Genomic DNA, 17,454 nt, shown 5'->3' with positions numbered 1-17,454 from the left:
CCTGATGACACAGATATGTCAATCTTATGAGCATTCTGATGTATCTAACAGTCCAGGTTGCAAATATATATGGATCAGAAACTTAGAGTTTAAGGCGTGCACTTAGTTCCTTTCCATGGACTGCAGTGACAAGTGACTCTCCAGACAAAGATGTCAATGCCCGATTTACAGCGGTACCCTTACAAGCTTTGCATGGTAAAGTATGAATTAGATATTAATGTTAATGATTTTGAAAACTGTACATTTCAATTGTGACTTCTCTACAAAAGTGCGCGTTTCTACTAAGGAAAACTTAACGGAATTATCTTAATTAAAGACTTTTAAACATAGAAATACGTCAATATATTTCACATTTTTGATTAGAAAGGTTTGAAGAGAACCATGGTGAATGCAGAATCACTTGACATTACTGCACTTACATTCCTTTTCAATAATCCAGATCCACTAACCTAGTGATTGTATAGAGAGTGCTTGATCCTTGATCCAGGGATTCTATAGAGTTAAATTCTAAAGTGTCGGCTGCAATTTCAATCATTTTCGTGTTGGACTACAAAATAAAATACAGTGATAACCAGAAAACTCAAGACTCAAGTCATGACTTTAAATTAAGTCCAATGAGCATGAGACACAGCAAATGTAAATTGTAAAAAAGACCCATTTCGCCAAATTAGTGATTTAATAAGTGCAGTCTAGTAATCAACATAAAATACACTTAAATATTGCAATAATGTCGTCTTCCTTTTACACTGTTTTCTGGTTATCACTGTAAAGATTAATTTCAGTTAAGTTTTAAATGAACTTTTTTATCTGTATAATCGCTTCAGCCTTTAAGTTAAAAAGAAAAATTGCTTAATAAGTATACTTAATAATCTAGAAAAAGATGACTCAGTAATTTAACAAATTTTAAGTCACTATTAGTCTCACTAGAAATTTTAAAAGCTCAGGGTCGTACTCGTGAATTTTTCCGGGGTGGGGGGGGGACCTAAAAATCCCTAAGAAACCATAGATTTTACTGAAACAAGGGGGGGGGGCTACTACTGGACTCAGCCCCCCTGAGTACGTCTGTGAAAAGGTGCTTACATTTGTTAGATCTCTGAGCAGTGCATCATATTGTTGTCCAGCAGCTATAGACATGTTTGCTCTAGATACATCTCCCGCCATATTCTCAATACTAAACCAGTTTGCAGATTGCCGTACACTTGACTCAGCCTTAACAACAAGTTTTTTAGCGTAAAAACCCAGCTTGTTAGGTACAAACCCAGCTTTTAACGTACTAAACCAGTTTTTTATGTACTGAACCAGTTTTTATAAGAATCCCAAAGTCGTGGACTTTTCATTTTACAAACTATGAATTCTGTTAAATCAAATACTCTAAGTTTAAAATGTAAAACCATTAGGCTATAAAGCTATAGGGATTAGAAATTTTGAGTTTATATCAAGAACTTTTGTTTAACATTTAAAGTTTTTTTTATTACAACTATTTACTGCTGTAATTTTGCTAAATCTACGATTATACTATTTTTTCAAAACTTCTTTTATGATGAGCTATTTTCGAGTCAAAAAAATTACTTAAAAAACGGATTAAATATATGGTTACCATTGCCCAACAGGAATGAACAGAAGAAAAAATAGTTTTTATTTAATTGTAAACTGTAATTCAGTATCTTTTTTTTTAAAAAGAGTTGTTTATGTCCAATTCTTTAAAAGGTTTAAATACCCCTCCTGAATTGTCCATTTGACAGCCCAAATTTTTATTTTGAATAATCTTTTTTGTTTGTTTATTTTCTTATGATTTTTAACAAAAATATTTTTTTATTTTTTTATCGATTTTGATGGTTATTTATCGTTAGAACTGACGAGGGTCAACCCAGACCGAAAACTATTTTCAATAAATGTGGAACATCTTTTTTTTACTCTACACAGGTTTGGTCCATCACCATCACCGAATTTTAAAAATAAGAAATAAGAGCAAAATAAGAATGTATTGCTTGTCGTTAATCTCGAAACGGAATTGTGTCTTTGATTTTCTAATCCCAATATCTGTACAACCCAATGGCGTAGACCTTAAATATTTCAAACTATGAATTCTCTCACTCCTGTATGCCGAGTCCATTAGAGCCTGGTCCAATCAGGGTTCAATCATGTGTTTGTTGTCTACTCTGAACCAATAGAAATAGTATGGTGGTAACAACTATCTTTCTATCATTCTCATTATCCAATTAGAGATATAAATCCTTAAATCGGCGCTATCAGTAAATGGAAATATTATTCTACTGAAACTATAGTGCTTAGATCAAATAATCTAAGTATGAAATATGTCTACACCATCAGGTTGTAAAGATAAAGGAACTAGATAAAATTAGTTTGTGGCAAAGACTCAATTATTTTTTTGAAAAAGTAAAAACCTGGAGAAGCATTGCAGTTCTAGAAGTATCCCCAGTATCTTGATATTTCTTAATTTCTTCATCATAGGGAAAAGCTTCATATGCAGCCCGGGTTGGTAATATTGTAGGGAACGCTGGATCTATGACGTAGGTAGCAAACGCTCCAGCTTCATCCCAGATCTCAGCAATAAGATAGAATTTTCCGTATCCAAATACAGCTTTAGTATTATCCAGTGGACCAGAATACAGAAGACTTGTTTCATTACCACGGGCCGTGGTTTTAGTTACTAAAATTATTTAAAACATAGAAAATTTGAAGAAATCTATAAAAAATATTTTATCAAAACCTTACTTTTAAAAACATATTTTTTGATGGACTGCTTGTTAGGATCCGACCATCCTGAGCATTTTAAGTGGAATATATCCAGTAAAGCTGTGTTAAAGCCAGGGGCGGACGGATTGTTTTCCTCTGTTACTCCAAGATTTGCAACTGTACACACTCCCTTATATGGAGGATCATTGATAATAATGTTTAGTGTTGAGACACCGCTGCTGCAAGATACTTTTCTTCCATTATCAATACATCTAGTAATATTCAACTCAAGGGAAAAGGATTTAATGGTAGGATTCATTTTAAAAAAATCGGTTGTAATTGAAAACTCACTCTTGCTGATCCCTGTAGTGAATACAGACGAACAACCAACATCTATTTTATCAGGAATTAACTGCTGTGGTCCGACAAATCCTAATTCCTCAACTGACTGGGAACCCTCCCCTAAAGTGAAACTGATCTGTCGCTTTTTCCGGGCAGTAAAGTCTCCAAAGGTTACAATCACGTATGATCCGTCCGCTGCTTCGGTAGCCATCACTGGCAGGTTATCAGCTGTTATAAATGTTGAAGATTCAATTTTTAAGATCGGGGGTAGCGTTGTTGTTGTAATTACAGTGGTTGTTGTTGTTGATGTTGTTGTAGTAGTGGTTGTTGTTAAATCAGGATCACAAGAGACAGTTTTCAAGCGGAATGGATACTTGGCTGTATCCAGCTTGATATTCCAGTTATAAGACAATTTTCCACCTTCACACTGTTCTATGCAGTTGCTTCTAAACGCTAACCTTGAGGTAGGGTTGACAAAGATTCCTCCTAGAGTTGGTGTACACAGACCCTCGCTTGCACAGGATATTTCCACCACAGGAGCTGGGAGAACTCCAACATCAATCTTAATGCTAGTCTGAGCTATTCTATAATCTTTACTCACGATCAGAGCAACTTCATAAACCTGGGCGTAGGTTAGTAAACTGGAGGTGTTAAAAACCAGTTTGTTTGAAGTCCATCTCATTCCACCAGGTCCCATACCAAAGCAACCAGAGTTGGGTTCAGGCAACATTATCGCTGGATCTCCTGGTTTAGGAATTCTTTGCGCCTGGGATGGAATAAATAACGGGAAATCCTCATCAATATTATTAAAATCACTGTCAAATTGGAAAATAGCATTCCACTCTTCTATTTCGTTCCTACAGAACCAAGTATAGTTAAAGTTCTTATCATCTGGATAATCAGGATCGATACTGAACTCTTTTCCATCTAGAGTTACAGTCTGCCCCCATCCGCGGGTAACCTTGGATACACTACCCTTAATAAAACCAGGAGCTAAGGGACTCTTCGTGATGTTAAAGTAGGTGTGGGCTTGCCTAAAAAGGGGTAAATCTGGAACCCCGGTAGGGATATCCAGCTTGAACACGAGTTTATACAAACCAAACTCTAGAATGTTAGGAGGGATCTCAATGACAGATGATTGATAGGTGGGAACAGTATCATTGATCTGTATCTCAGTTAACTCCTCAATCAATCCTGTTTGAGAACTTGGATCTTTTTTAATGGCAACTGAGAATACTTTCCATTCCATGATAGGAACTATTGTTACATTACACTCTAGAATGGTCATAGATGCAACTTGATAGGATTTGGATCTAAACACTTTGGGAACTCTCTCAGGTCGGAGCCAAGAAGTTTCGTTGACTGGCAACCACACTTTTGGCACCTTACATGGCATTCTAAATATTGTGACTGGGAGAATCTTTTCAGCAAAACTTCTTTCGTCAAACCCTGTGACAGTTACTTCAAAAAGTCCTCTGACGTTGTAGACATGTTCTTCATAAAACTGTTTTCCCACATAATCAATAGCTTTGACCATATCTTCTGTTATGTCTGTGTATCTTTGTTTACAGCTCAGTGGATTTCCATAATAGTTTAATTTGGATCCATCTCCCCAGTCTATGGTAACACAGGTTTTTCTTCCCATTTTACCAAATCTTATATTAAATTCTTTGGTCTCATTGTAATCATTAATGATGTTGAAATCATCGATAAATATTGGACCAATTTGTTCCAATACCTCAACAAGGAAGGGTTTATCCAACCATATCCATCCATCTAGAATATTCCAGGCTCCTAGCTGAACATTATATATTCCTTCAGATACATTACTACAATGATGAATGTTCCAGGATAGTTTTTGTGTGAATCCAGCATAGGCTGCATCCTGATCTGGACAGGTTTTATAGATACAAGGATCCATCAGGTTTCCAGGAGGCCAATCAATATAACAAAACTCAGGGTTATATCCCCCCACTTCAGTAGAGTTAAAACTATAGGCAATTTTTCGAGGTGTTCCTGAACAAATAGAATAATCAGTTTTTAGGAATCGAGTCTTTGCCACTGACTCTGAATATATATCTATAGATTTATAGATATTTCAAATTATTAATTCTTTAGATAAAAAACAGGCCCTAGAACATCAACAATTGAAGTCTAAAGCTTTATAATAGCACAGTTATCAATAGGCTTGGTGGAGTTAAACTTATTCAAGTCTAAAATAACTTGTACGAGTTTTGATTTTCAATTTTTCTAATCAAGGTTTCTCTTTATATACTTTTGATTCTTAAAACCAGAAAGGCCTATGAATATTTTTAGCTTTTGATTTTAATTTAGTTTTGCTCTGATTTATTAAACATAAATATTTTTTTTAGTATTAATGCTTTGTAAATATCTGTAATGATTTTTTATTACATCAGGTTAAGTAAAGATATAGAGATTAGAAAATTTGATTTTCTGGCAAACTGCACACAATTTCTTTTTACAGCGATTGGACCTGTAAACATCATGTTACAACTAAAATGATGCTTTAAAAAAATATCAAACAAGTTTTTATGCACTCATATAACATACTAAGTCGTAGAATTAAAATTCGTAATGAATTCTTAAACGTTTAACTCCAAGAAAAATGCTATTCAAACATGCAAAAACATCTTTTCTCCATGGAAGGCGTATACCTCTGTAAATAGAAAGCTTAAAGTTTGGATGAGCCTGAGCGGGCATATAGAACTTTGGCTTGACAAAGTCTAAAAGGACAATATCATTCGGGGCTTCTTCCGGCAAGACGTAGCTCAGCTCCCCTTCGAAGGGAGTTTCCAGTTTTTGAAATATCTCAACCCAGTTGAGGTTCCATTTATGCAATGATTTTTCCACAATCTCAATATCATGTCCCGAGTAGCAGGTCGTAGAGCCGTTTGCATCTGAACATTTTTTTTTAATGATGAACCAAAATTACATGTTTTTTGATCATTTTTACTTACTAAGTATTTCAGTTTTGTTCGGAAATTGTAAACAGTACTCTTCATCCTTCCCGGACTTATGAATATATCCAGGTCCTCCAGGTAGTAGGAGGGACATATCAGCAGGATAGTATTCTGGCTGAGAGAGGTTCCAGGAACTACTATATCTCAAACTAAGATAAAAATAATTAATAATATTATCTTGCAACTACTTTACAGGGAAATTATAAGCTTTGGATGTTTTTTTAATCATAATTATTCTTGGTAAAATAAAAAATTTACCGACTTTTAAGATAAACATGCGCGAATAATTTTTAACATAAACTTTGCACAGCGGGTGGTTAATTTTACTTAATTGTTCCAAAGGGCGTAAAATAAGTTAACACCCCTATATTAGGGGAATAATAGGTCGGTAATGTTGGAGAAAAAGCGATTAAAAGTGGTAAAAGTTATAACTTGTATTACATATTACAAGGTATATGATTAACAGAAAATTATCTTACTCTGATACTCCATTCCACATGACAACCGTGAATGCATAAGATCCCGGATATTTGATGGTTGGAAATTGGAGAGTAAATTCTCGATAATCATATTCGGTTCCAGTTTGGCCCAAACCAATTTCTCCCGATGGACCTAAGAAAACACAAAGGTTTAGTAAGCTAATCTGACTGAGAATATTATAAGAAACAGGTCCAGAAAAATTCTCAAATGTTAGATTTACCATCATTTTGTCAAGGTGTATAACCTGCTTTAAGATTTGTGGTTTTAGAAAATGTTCCCTGGGCTCTATTAACCCCTGTTGTGCAGGATGGAATACATTGCTCCTCTGGGTTCTCTACTCCAAGATACCTAAACAAGGAATACATTGCTCCTCTGGGTTCTCTACTCCAAGATATCTAAACAAGGAATACATTGCTCCTCTGGGTTCTCTACTCCAAGATATCTAAACAAGGAATACATTGCTCCTCTGGGTTCTCTACTCCAAGATATCTAAACAAGGAATACATTGCTCCTCTCTGGGTTCTCTACCCCAAGATATCTAAACAAGGAATACATTGCTCCTCTGGGTTCTCTACTCCAAGATATCTAAACAGGAGGGAATACATTGCTCCTCTCTGGGTTCTCTACTTCAAGATATCTAAACAAGGAATACATTGCTCCTCTGGGTTCTCTACTCCAAGATATCTAAACAAGGAATACATTGCTCCTCTGGGTTCTCTACTCCAAGATATCTAAACAAGGAATGCATTGCTCCACTGGGTTCTCTACTTCAAGATATCTAAACAAGGAATACATTGCTCCTCTGGGTTCTCTACTCCAAGATATCTAAACAGGAGGGAATACATTGCTCCTCTCTGGGTTCTCTACTCCAAGATATCTAAGCTAAAGATCACCACTTAGAAATAAACACGTACTAATCGAGTAAAAAAGCGACGGTGTCTTCCACATTTTTGACCAGATTAAGGTTTCAAAGGTACCGTTGTAAGTCGGGCATTGCCATCTTTGCATGTAGGGTCACTTGAAATTCCGCTTACATTATTTAAAATTTGTATTACCTAAATTCATATTCTTCGTAGAGGACGGGTGGAGCATCTGCCAAGGTTAACACTGATTGTTTAGCAAACCAGGCCTAGATATTACAATAAAGGTGTATTAAAGAATTGTTTTGTAAACCAGGCCTATATATTACAATAAAGGTGTATTAAAGGATTGTTTAGCGAACCAGGCCAATATATTACAATAAAGGTGTATTAAAGGATTGTTTAGCAAACCAAGCCTAGATATTACAATAAAGGTGTATTAAAGGATTGTTTTGTAAACCAGGCCTAGATATTTACAATAAAGGTGTATTAAAGGATTGTTTAGTGAACCAGGCCTAGATATTACAATAAAGGTGTATTAATGGATTGTTTTGTAAACCAGGCTTAGATATTACAATAAAGGTGTATTAAAGGATTTATTAGTGAACCAGGCCTTTATATTGAAATAAAGGTTATTAAAGGATTGGTTAGTGAACCAAGCCTAGATATTACAATAAAGGTGTATTAAAGGATTGTTTAGTGAACCAGGCCTATATATTGAAATAAAGGTTAGTGAACCAAGCCTAAATATTACAAGAAAGGTTTATGAAGGATTGGTTAGTGAACCAGGTCTATATATTACAAAAAAAGTTTTTTAAAGGATTGTTTAACGAACTTGGTTCAGATATTACAATAAAGGTTTATTAAAGGATGTTTGAAGAATTTGGCCTAGATATTAAATAAAAGTAAAAATTAAAGGGATTGTCAGCGCAAATTTAAGTGGGTTTTCCTTTTAAAGATTGTTATCATCCACAACAATGATACCGGCTCTTTAACCTAGTTTACTTATTTTATTTATTTTTATGAAACTGTTTTTAGATTTACGCTGTCAATGCCATTAATCCCTTTAATGCTAGAAATAGATATAATAAAAGAATATTAAAAAAATTCTACCGCAGTTGTTTTATTCGCATACTCAGATTTGTCATTTCGGATGGAGAATTTGACCGCGTAGTTAGGCAGCTGCATGGATATGAAAGGAGCGTGGTCCCAGCGACGCATAGCAGTGCTGGCAGTATTAGGATATCCTAGAATATATGCATGGTAAAGTACAGTACAGTACAACACATAGCAGTGCTGGCAGTATTAGGATATCCTAGAATATATGCATGGTAAAGTACAGTACAATACAACACATAGCAGTGCTGGCAGTATTAGGATATCCTAGAATATATGCATGGTAAAGTACAGTACAGATTTAAAATTCGGTGATGGTGATGGACCAACAGTAGAGTAAAAAAGTAGATGTTAGTTCCACATTTATTGAAAATATATTTCGGTCTGGGTTGACCCTCGTCAGTTCTAACGATATAATAACCATCAAAATCGATAAAAAAAAAATTAAAAAATGTAAAAAATCACAAGAAGATAAACAAACAAAAAAGATTATTCAAAATTTCCTTCATCCAAGGATCCTGGACCATGGTTCTCCAATGTTTCTGTATGATGGAGGAGATACAAGGCAGCTGGGGATCAAATGAGATAGAGAATATAACTCGAACTGGTTTCTCCTTTTTTTCCGACAATACATTACTAATTCAACAAGTATTATAAATCTAATGTTCATGCAATCCCCCTTTATTCAACAAAAATGTCAAATTTTCTGATCAAAACATTTTTGCACTTTCCCATCTTTTCTAATACTTTACCCATTTTATATCTGCATCTATATATAAATTTGGCTTGTCTGTCTGTTTGTTTGTCTGTTTGTATCCAATAAACGTCAAAACGGCTGAACCGATCGGGCCCAAATTTTTTGTGGGACATCTAGGGTCTCCAGGGAAGGTTTATGAATCATCAAAATTTCAAATATTTGTCTCCATCAAAATTCGATCGTCATTAAATTTTTAAAAATTTTGAAAATCCGCGAATTATTTTTGTTTTGTTTTGCGATGTACACAAAGAGAACATGTTCACAATTAATTCAGAAGATGGGCGCGAAGCGCCCTCTAAGGCTAGAAAGAAGGGCGCGAAGCGCCTTGAATTTCTAGTATTTTTATATTTTCTCACATAACCTCCATCAGTTTTTCAAACACCATCGTGCACCCTCTAATATTCCTCCCTTTTGTCTAATTATCCCCCTTACTGCTTCATTACTTCTAATTAACCTGAATCATCGAATTAGAAAAATAACTGACCTATAACTGCATAAACTCGTATTTTAGGCCGGGTGGGTAATGGAACGTTAGGTTTTACTTTCAGAGTTATATTAAACATTTTTCCTAAAAAATAGAAATCAAATAATATTTAGTCTAATTTTTTTTAAATATTTTGATGACAAATTTTTATTAAAGAGAAATTATTCATCCTAATCATTTTATTAATCGTCATGTCAAATGAGTAAGTCTTATAAATTAAACTAGTTAAATCTATTAGTGCAACTATTTTTAATTTGTTTGGGGTGGGCGAACTATAGTTCACACTTTTAAGGGGAGGGCAACAGTTGCATAGCCCCCCCCTGTACACACCGGTTGTGTGCTGCAAATGAATGTAAACAAAGTAAAATTATATACCGAAGTGATGTTGAGGTGGATAGCTGAGCTCCCAGTCTTCAGGTTTGACAGGATTAGCGCAGTATATTGTCCAGATCATAATTAAATTATCTTCTGTTATATCATGCATGTTCCTACTCTTCAGGGTTAGGTTGTAAGTATACCCGGGCAGGGTAAACGTTCTGTACAATATATTATCCTTAACATACATTCATTAACAAAGAGAGTGTGAACTCTTTTAAGCCGAACTGTACTTGATAGTGACTGGATATGAAATCTGTATTTGAAACTAGGGCGGCAGGTCATGCCACCATCAGTCAGGCCAGCACAAGAAGGTCAGTCCAGTCGAATTCAAAGTGACCTTAGTTGACTGTGTCTCATAATTAAGTTTCCCCCCCTTTTTTTTAAAACAGGAAACCTTGAGAATGAGAATAGTAGGATAATATGCCTGTCTAGAATGATCTCTGTAGCTATTGACTGAACAAATGTACTCTCAAACTTAGTTTGTCCCTCGACTACAGTTTTTAATATACTTGTTGTATTCGTCAATCCAGTTTCCTCCGGCCGGGGTACTTGCAAACAAAGAAATTTTAATAAGAACGTGAAAATATTTTAACATTGAAAGGACTATAATTTATTTTCAAGTGGCCCTTCATGCAAAGATGACAATGTCCGATTTACAACGGTGTCCTTAAAATTGCTATGTCTGATCAATGATCATGTATGAACTAGATATCAATGTTTATTTTTATTTGCGGTTTCTCTGCCAAAGTGATTTGCGCATTTCTTCTTTATAAGAACCAATAGTGAATTATACTCACATAAAAAAGCACTTTTAATACAAAAAACTACAGTATTTTCCACTTTTTTTGATCAGATTAAGGTTTCAAGGGTGCAATTTTAATCAGACATTGCTATCTTTTCATGGTGGGTCACTTGAAATTATGCATACAGTCCCTTTAATTATGAAAAATGTTATTATTAAAATAATAATACTATGTAAGAATGATAGTATGGATAAATTTTTTTGTTCTTCAAGATCTGTGTTAGTACAGATATTAATGATTTTCTCTTCAGGTTAATTTAATAAAAAAATTGAGTTTTTGCAACAAACTTACATTTTCTAATCACTATCTTTGCAAACCAATGTTGTAGACCTTAGATATTTCAAACTCGTAATTCTTATAAATCAAATAATCTCAGTTTGAAATATCAAAGGCCTACACCACCAGGTTGCAAAGATATTATTGAGAAGAAAATTTGAGTTTGTGACAATGAGTCAATTCCTTTAATAAAAACGGAAAAACAAAATTAATTCTTATGATGAAAAAATATGATCATAATAATAATGATTATTATAATGATTATAATAATAATAATAATAATAACAATAATAATACGATATAATGATAGCACAGTAATAATTTTAATAATGATAATAATGATGAATAAGATATTAATTTGAATTGCATAATAATACCTAACCATGAATAACTGTACATTTTCTTTGTTATTTAAATATGATATTAAAAACACTAAAAAATTTAAAGATAATTTCATTTCAAGGGAAGAATGTTTCAATTCACGATTAGACCCCGAGCTGAAACTGATTGTCAAATAAAAAAGCACCCAGGAGTTAGGTTTCGAGCTTTCTTCCCCTGCATTATCAGAACAAATATTTTTGAAAATTTTAATCAAATTTGAAAAAGTGTAAACTTTTACCTTGTATTGGACATTGTTTGGTGCAGAGGCTCATCGTTATAGGATTATTATCTAAATATTAGAAATCATCATTAACATATCAGAAATGGTTATATAAAGTCTTTTTTGTGCGATTTAACATTTAAACAATAATTTTAGCCATTCAAAATTAATTTTGATATAAAACCATCGAAAATAGAATATATATTAGAGGGGAATTTACTAGAAAAAAGTGTAAAACGGCCATTTTGTTGTACTGTTTCCATACTGCAGGTGTTCTACACATATTTATGCTATATAACCTTTTGGACCCTGAAATATCATTTTATAGAAAATCTAAAATTATTGTTAAAAGAAAACCAAATTATGAAATAGGCTGGTTTCATAATTGACCAATGATCATTTCACATAGACTCTATGCCTTCCATTTTACAATCGATGATTTTCCGTTATAACTATAAATCAAATGATGTTTTTTATTTACCTAATTCATTATAAAGTTTATTTAACAGCTTAAAAAATTCGAAATTGAAATGAATAGTCTAGGGAACATGATTTTTACACTCTGAACTCCCTTTCAGGCTGAAAGGGACTGAAAAAATTCATACCGAGAGATTCTTTAAATTCCCCTCTAATATATATTCTATTCTCTATGTATAAAACTTTGGACATAAATGTGCAGATTATTGATACATGTGCACTTTACCTAAATTTACTTCTGTAGCACACATGTACACCTCACTTCCTCCTATAGTTAAGTTTGTGCAGGCATAATACAGTACGTTCTTAAACCGGAAAGGGAAAATGCAGACAGTGTCTCCCACATCCCACGTGATATTCTAAACATAATCCAATTATTAAATACAGAAAATCTAGGGGGGGTTTTAGTTATAGTTTATATCATTTTAGACTCTAGAACAATCTTGGAATTTAGAATTAGACTTTCCCATTTGTTTTGTGGGAAAAAACACATAGACACTTACAGTCAATTAGTGTCAAAAGGTAAGTGCTGACTCGATTGTTACTTGCACACTTTACACTATACAGGGTGTCCCAATAAACATGGTAATTCAGTGAATGAATTAGCATTGTAATATCTAATTTCAAAATATTATATTATGCCTGCTAGAGTTTATTTTATGAAATGGGTTATGGCTGTAAAGATGTGTCTTTAAAGTACAACCGTATGCAGTCAAAACATAAACAAACAAATTGTAAACATAGCAGACGAAAATCTTACGAATTACGGCTTTCTCAGTAGGTATCACTATACTAAATCACAGAATATTTAAAAAGATGATATCGAAGTCGTCACTGAATTGCCATGTTTATTGGGACACCCTGTATGTACAGTGTACACTGTACATTGTACATTGTACATCTTAATTATTATAGTGTTCCAATATTAGCTTTGCAATAGTCATTTCTTTGGTTCAGATTAGTCGATTTAGTGGAAGATTAAGTGAATAAGTGGAAGATTAATGACTTAGTGGAAGATTAAGTGATTAAGGGGAAGATTAAGTGAATAAGGGGGGAGTAGGGAGGTGGGGACTTAATTTGTTTCTTTCTGTCGGGACTTGGCACTCGTTTGGGCCTGAAATCATAGATTTTTCAGATCAAGGGGGAGGGAGCTAGACTTTTACATGTTGAAAATTCCAGGGAAGAAGTATTTGCGCGCTAAACTACCTGACTTTCAACTTCTGCTTGAGCTAAAGCATTTTCTCCAACCAAATCCGCAAAGCAATATTCATCATCAGAGCTACAAGCAAACATAATATATAGAGTACCCACAGTTGAAAGTAAACAATTTTCAAAGAGAAACGCAAAGATAACTGACATGACAATCTATAAATATATAGCTTGTAACTTAACATTACGTCTACTGTTCTTTAAAACTGAATATTTTTTATCTTGCTTAATATTTTGTGGATATTTTTCATATATTTTGTATTGATATTTCAAACTTATATTATTTGATCTAACAGAATTCATAGTTTGAAATGTCAAATGTCTACAACATTGTATTGCAAAGATATAGGGATTGAAAAATTTGAGTTTGTGACAAAAGCCATTTCCTTTTCTAAAGAAATGAACCGTCTTTGAATTATTATGTCTAATGGGACACGTTGAATCTGATAGAAAATATGAAAAATATTTACTTACTTGACATGATTCGTCTGATCGTTGAGATACCAAGAGAATATCATATGGGAACCCTTTACGAGGAAATCTCATGTTTTTATTAAAATTTTAAATTTTGAACTTCAGTTCAAAACAGTTAAGTTGATTTCCTGTATTTCTAAACATATCTGCTGGAAGATGTCGTATTCATGAACAGAAACGGTGCCAGGCAATAATTTCAATTAAATGAAGACAACTTTTTTATTCACCTTTTAATTATTAACAAGCTTTTTTAGAATTACAAGTTTACAAGTTATTAAACAGAAGCTTTATGATTTGACAGCTTATTTTTGTTTCCATGCTTTTGTGTATTCATGCTGTTTAAAAGCTTGATATAAATCAAAATTTGAATCGAAAGCTGTCTGTTATTATTATTACTATTATCATTACTATTAATGTTTTTAATATTATTATCATTATTATTATTTATTATTACTGTTATTATTATTATTATTATTATTATTATTATTATTATATTTTTATCAAGGAAAAACTATATAAAAACATGAAATTTGGTTCCTTTGTGAATCTGACATGAAACCTAATAGTTTCCCCAACTCGAGCCCACAGACTTGCCAAATACGTTCGAGTCTAAATATGTGCATATATACATTTCAATATAAACATTTGTATTCATACATTGGAGTCTAAGTATGTGCATTTATACCTTCGAGTCTATGTATCAATATCTATACAATTGAGTCTAAATTTATGTATCTCCTTCGCGTCTAAAAATGTATATCTGCACACTTGAGTCTAGATATTTATATTTATACATTCGAGTCTAAATTTGTGTGAAGAAACGGAGGTTTTAGAAAATTAACTGAAGAGCCCGTTAACAAACGGCAAAAACCGTAAATTTTTAAATGATTAACAAAACGGATTACAAAAAATTAACGGTAAAAAAAGTTAACGAAACGGATGGATTTTTAGTAAACGTCAACTTTCGTTTTTTTTGGCTAAAATGGAATGAAATAAAAAAACTGTTTAATGTGTTTTGGTGTTTTTAAATGTCGTCTTCTGTTTTATCATGGAACTTTAAAGATTTTTTTGCAACATTAACACCGTTAATACTACACAAATTTGCAAAAAACAACCATTAACGGCAGAATATCTTCTGTTAATGTTGTTAATAAGATTGAGATCGTTAACCATTAGGTACAGGGTGTCCCACGAAACATGACAATAGCAAGACGACTTGAAAGTCGTCTTTGGTATTTGAATTTATTTGTGACATTTCGTCTTCTATCTACTTTAACATGTATAATTCTTGAAACAATTATCACAGAATTCTCCTAGCCCTGGCATTTCCAAAAAGTGGTCTGCGTTTTTTGTGCTTTCAATATTACCGGAAATATAAAGAGTTTGGTTCAGATTTCAATTTTGTTAAATAAAAGCAAAATTGTCGAAATCTGAACGAAATTCTTCATATCTCGGGCAATATTGAAAGCACAAAAAAGGCAGACCACATTTTGGAAATGGCAAGTAAAGGGAAAATTTGTGATTATTATCTCTAGAAATTTACTTCTAAAATTAGGTTGACAAATAAACGCAGCAAATTATATCAAAAATCAAGACGACATTCAAGTCGTTCTGCATACTGTCATGTTTCGTGGGACACCCTGTAACTTAAAGAAAACCCAGGAAAATAACTTACCTTTTAAACTAACGGCTACCCGGTATTTTTCTTTTTTAACGGTTTGAACTAACGAAACGGCTGGAAAAAGTTAGAACGTTCCAAGCGAGTCTTGATATGTGTATTTATACATTTGAGTCTATATACATGTATCCATACATTTAAGTCTATATACATGTATCCATACATTTGAGTCCATATACATGTATTTATACATTTGAGCCTTGATATGTGTATTTATACAATTGAGTCTATACACTTGTATCCATCCATGCCTTCGAGTTGAAATATATGTATTTCATTATTATTCAATTCAAAATTAGGACTTTAATAAAAATAAATACAGTATAGACCCGTAAAACTAAGCAATAAGAAGACCCCAATTATCTTATAAAAAGACTCTAAAAGAGATCGAAAATATAGTTTTTAATTTAGAAGGGGTCGTTCAAATAACAGTTTGTAGTTAGATTATCTCCAAGCTTTAACGTCAGAATAAAAATATAATATTCGAAAAACATAATATTTCCTGCAAGAAAATTTTTATATTAGCCTTATTAAATTTTTCAGAATGATTTATTCTTCTTAGATATTCTGATTAGTCCCGGAAATTGTAATTTAGAGCCATTGACGATCTAATATGATGTGGGACACCCTTGTATGTCCAATGTTCGAAAACCTCGGTGTTTACTTTGAACGGTTAGTAATTAGTGTTATTCTGTTTAATTATATTTTACAGAGAGAAAAAAAAATATCAAGAAATGTAATAATTAATACTTAATTAGATTACTTTTATGTTTAAATTTCAAATCATTTCTGAAAGAGGCCCGAATTTGTTGCCATGCAAAAAAAAACCGCCTAGTTCTAAGGTCCATCAAAGCAGCAACAATGGCCGGGGCAGGGATTACTGCAACCTCTTTTTGGAGGCTTCTCTTCATAGAGTTTTTAAATTAAAACTACTTTTAGATTTCAGAAAGCCCAGTAGAAAATTCTAAGGGGGTTCAGATAAATATAAGCGATGTTTTTGTTCCATAAACAATATTGATTAGCGTTAGTTAACGGAGAGATTTTCAAATATTCGACATAGTTTTACGTTAAATGGTAGGAACGAACGACAAAAACGTACTTAAACGAACCATTCCAAAATTTAAAACTACATGTTGTAGCACATTTTCCAGACTTTTTAACAGCAGCAGTTCTTCAAAAGAAATGTTCAATTTGACGTGGAATACCTTCAATTTTCCTGTTTTAGGATCTCTCAGAGAATAGCAATCTGTGCAGTTGGTTTCTGTTGTTTTGATATACGTCCAGGTATTATTCTGAATATTCTTCTCATTCTTCTGAGTTAGATCTAGTACACCGGATACAGGGAACTCACAGCTTAGTTTCTTGGTAGAGCTTTTAACCGTCTTAAAATAGAAAATTTAAATTGTTGCTGGATATTTTTGTGCGAACGTAAAGATGCACGCACTATCAAACACTCCTAGATATTTTTCAGCTATAAAACTATTTAGAATTATAAAGTTAAAAAAGGACAAGTTATTTCTTTTTTTTGTACAATTCTTAGTGTAATTTTCAGTAAAGAGTCACTTAATTTTTTTATATAGAAGGATAATGGCCAAAAATGGATATTTGTTGTGTTCTTTATAAACGAAAAAAAACCTTTTCAATTTATAGCTGAATAATAAAAACTGACAATTATAACGAAATATATAATAGAACCGTAGTTAATGTAACATAAATATGCAGTATTTTTTTTGCAACTTTTGTTCATGAAAAATCTCTATTTTGGACGTATAAATTTTCCTTCTCATCTGGCGCTAATGGAACTTCTAAGAATTGATTCGAGTACAATTGAGTACCCTATA

General features: G+C 32.9%; 1 protein-coding gene across 1 annotated transcript in view; it reads right to left on the bottom strand.

Annotated features, from left to right (window-relative positions):
• Window positions 1–17,454, bottom strand: part of LOC111694758 (uncharacterized) — a 51,756-nt gene that overhangs the window by 30,920 nt on the left and 3,382 nt on the right. Inside the window, exons 5-23 of the mRNA XM_023463762.1 lie at window positions 16,819–16,995; window positions 14,473–14,544; window positions 13,936–13,988; window positions 13,459–13,531; window positions 12,479–12,611; window positions 11,794–11,844; window positions 10,520–10,643; window positions 10,093–10,253; window positions 9,718–9,801; window positions 8,474–8,607; window positions 7,556–7,629; window positions 6,745–6,848; window positions 6,500–6,632; window positions 6,018–6,169; window positions 5,715–5,957; window positions 2,737–5,055; window positions 2,406–2,671; window positions 1,081–1,209; window positions 450–547 (exon numbers count right to left, since the gene is read on the bottom strand). Of these exons, the coding sequence (XP_023319530.1) occupies window positions 450–547; window positions 1,081–1,209; window positions 2,406–2,671; window positions 2,737–5,055; window positions 5,715–5,957; window positions 6,018–6,169; window positions 6,500–6,632; window positions 6,745–6,848; window positions 7,556–7,629; window positions 8,474–8,607; window positions 9,718–9,801; window positions 10,093–10,253; window positions 10,520–10,643; window positions 11,794–11,844; window positions 12,479–12,611; window positions 13,459–13,531; window positions 13,936–13,988; window positions 14,473–14,544; window positions 16,819–16,995 (4,580 nt within the window). The remainder of the gene's footprint in view (window positions 1–449; window positions 548–1,080; window positions 1,210–2,405; window positions 2,672–2,736; window positions 5,056–5,714; window positions 5,958–6,017; window positions 6,170–6,499; window positions 6,633–6,744; window positions 6,849–7,555; window positions 7,630–8,473; window positions 8,608–9,717; window positions 9,802–10,092; window positions 10,254–10,519; window positions 10,644–11,793; window positions 11,845–12,478; window positions 12,612–13,458; window positions 13,532–13,935; window positions 13,989–14,472; window positions 14,545–16,818; window positions 16,996–17,454) is intronic.

This window comes from Eurytemora carolleeae, unplaced genomic scaffold, assembly GCF_000591075.1.
Source record: "Eurytemora carolleeae unplaced genomic scaffold, Eaff_2.0 scaffold9, whole genome shotgun sequence".
Classification (NCBI taxonomy): Eukaryota; Metazoa; Arthropoda; class Copepoda; order Calanoida; family Temoridae; genus Eurytemora; species Eurytemora carolleeae.
Note: the sequence above shows the minus strand (reverse complement) of the source record. Positions and strands in the feature narration are given on the sequence as shown.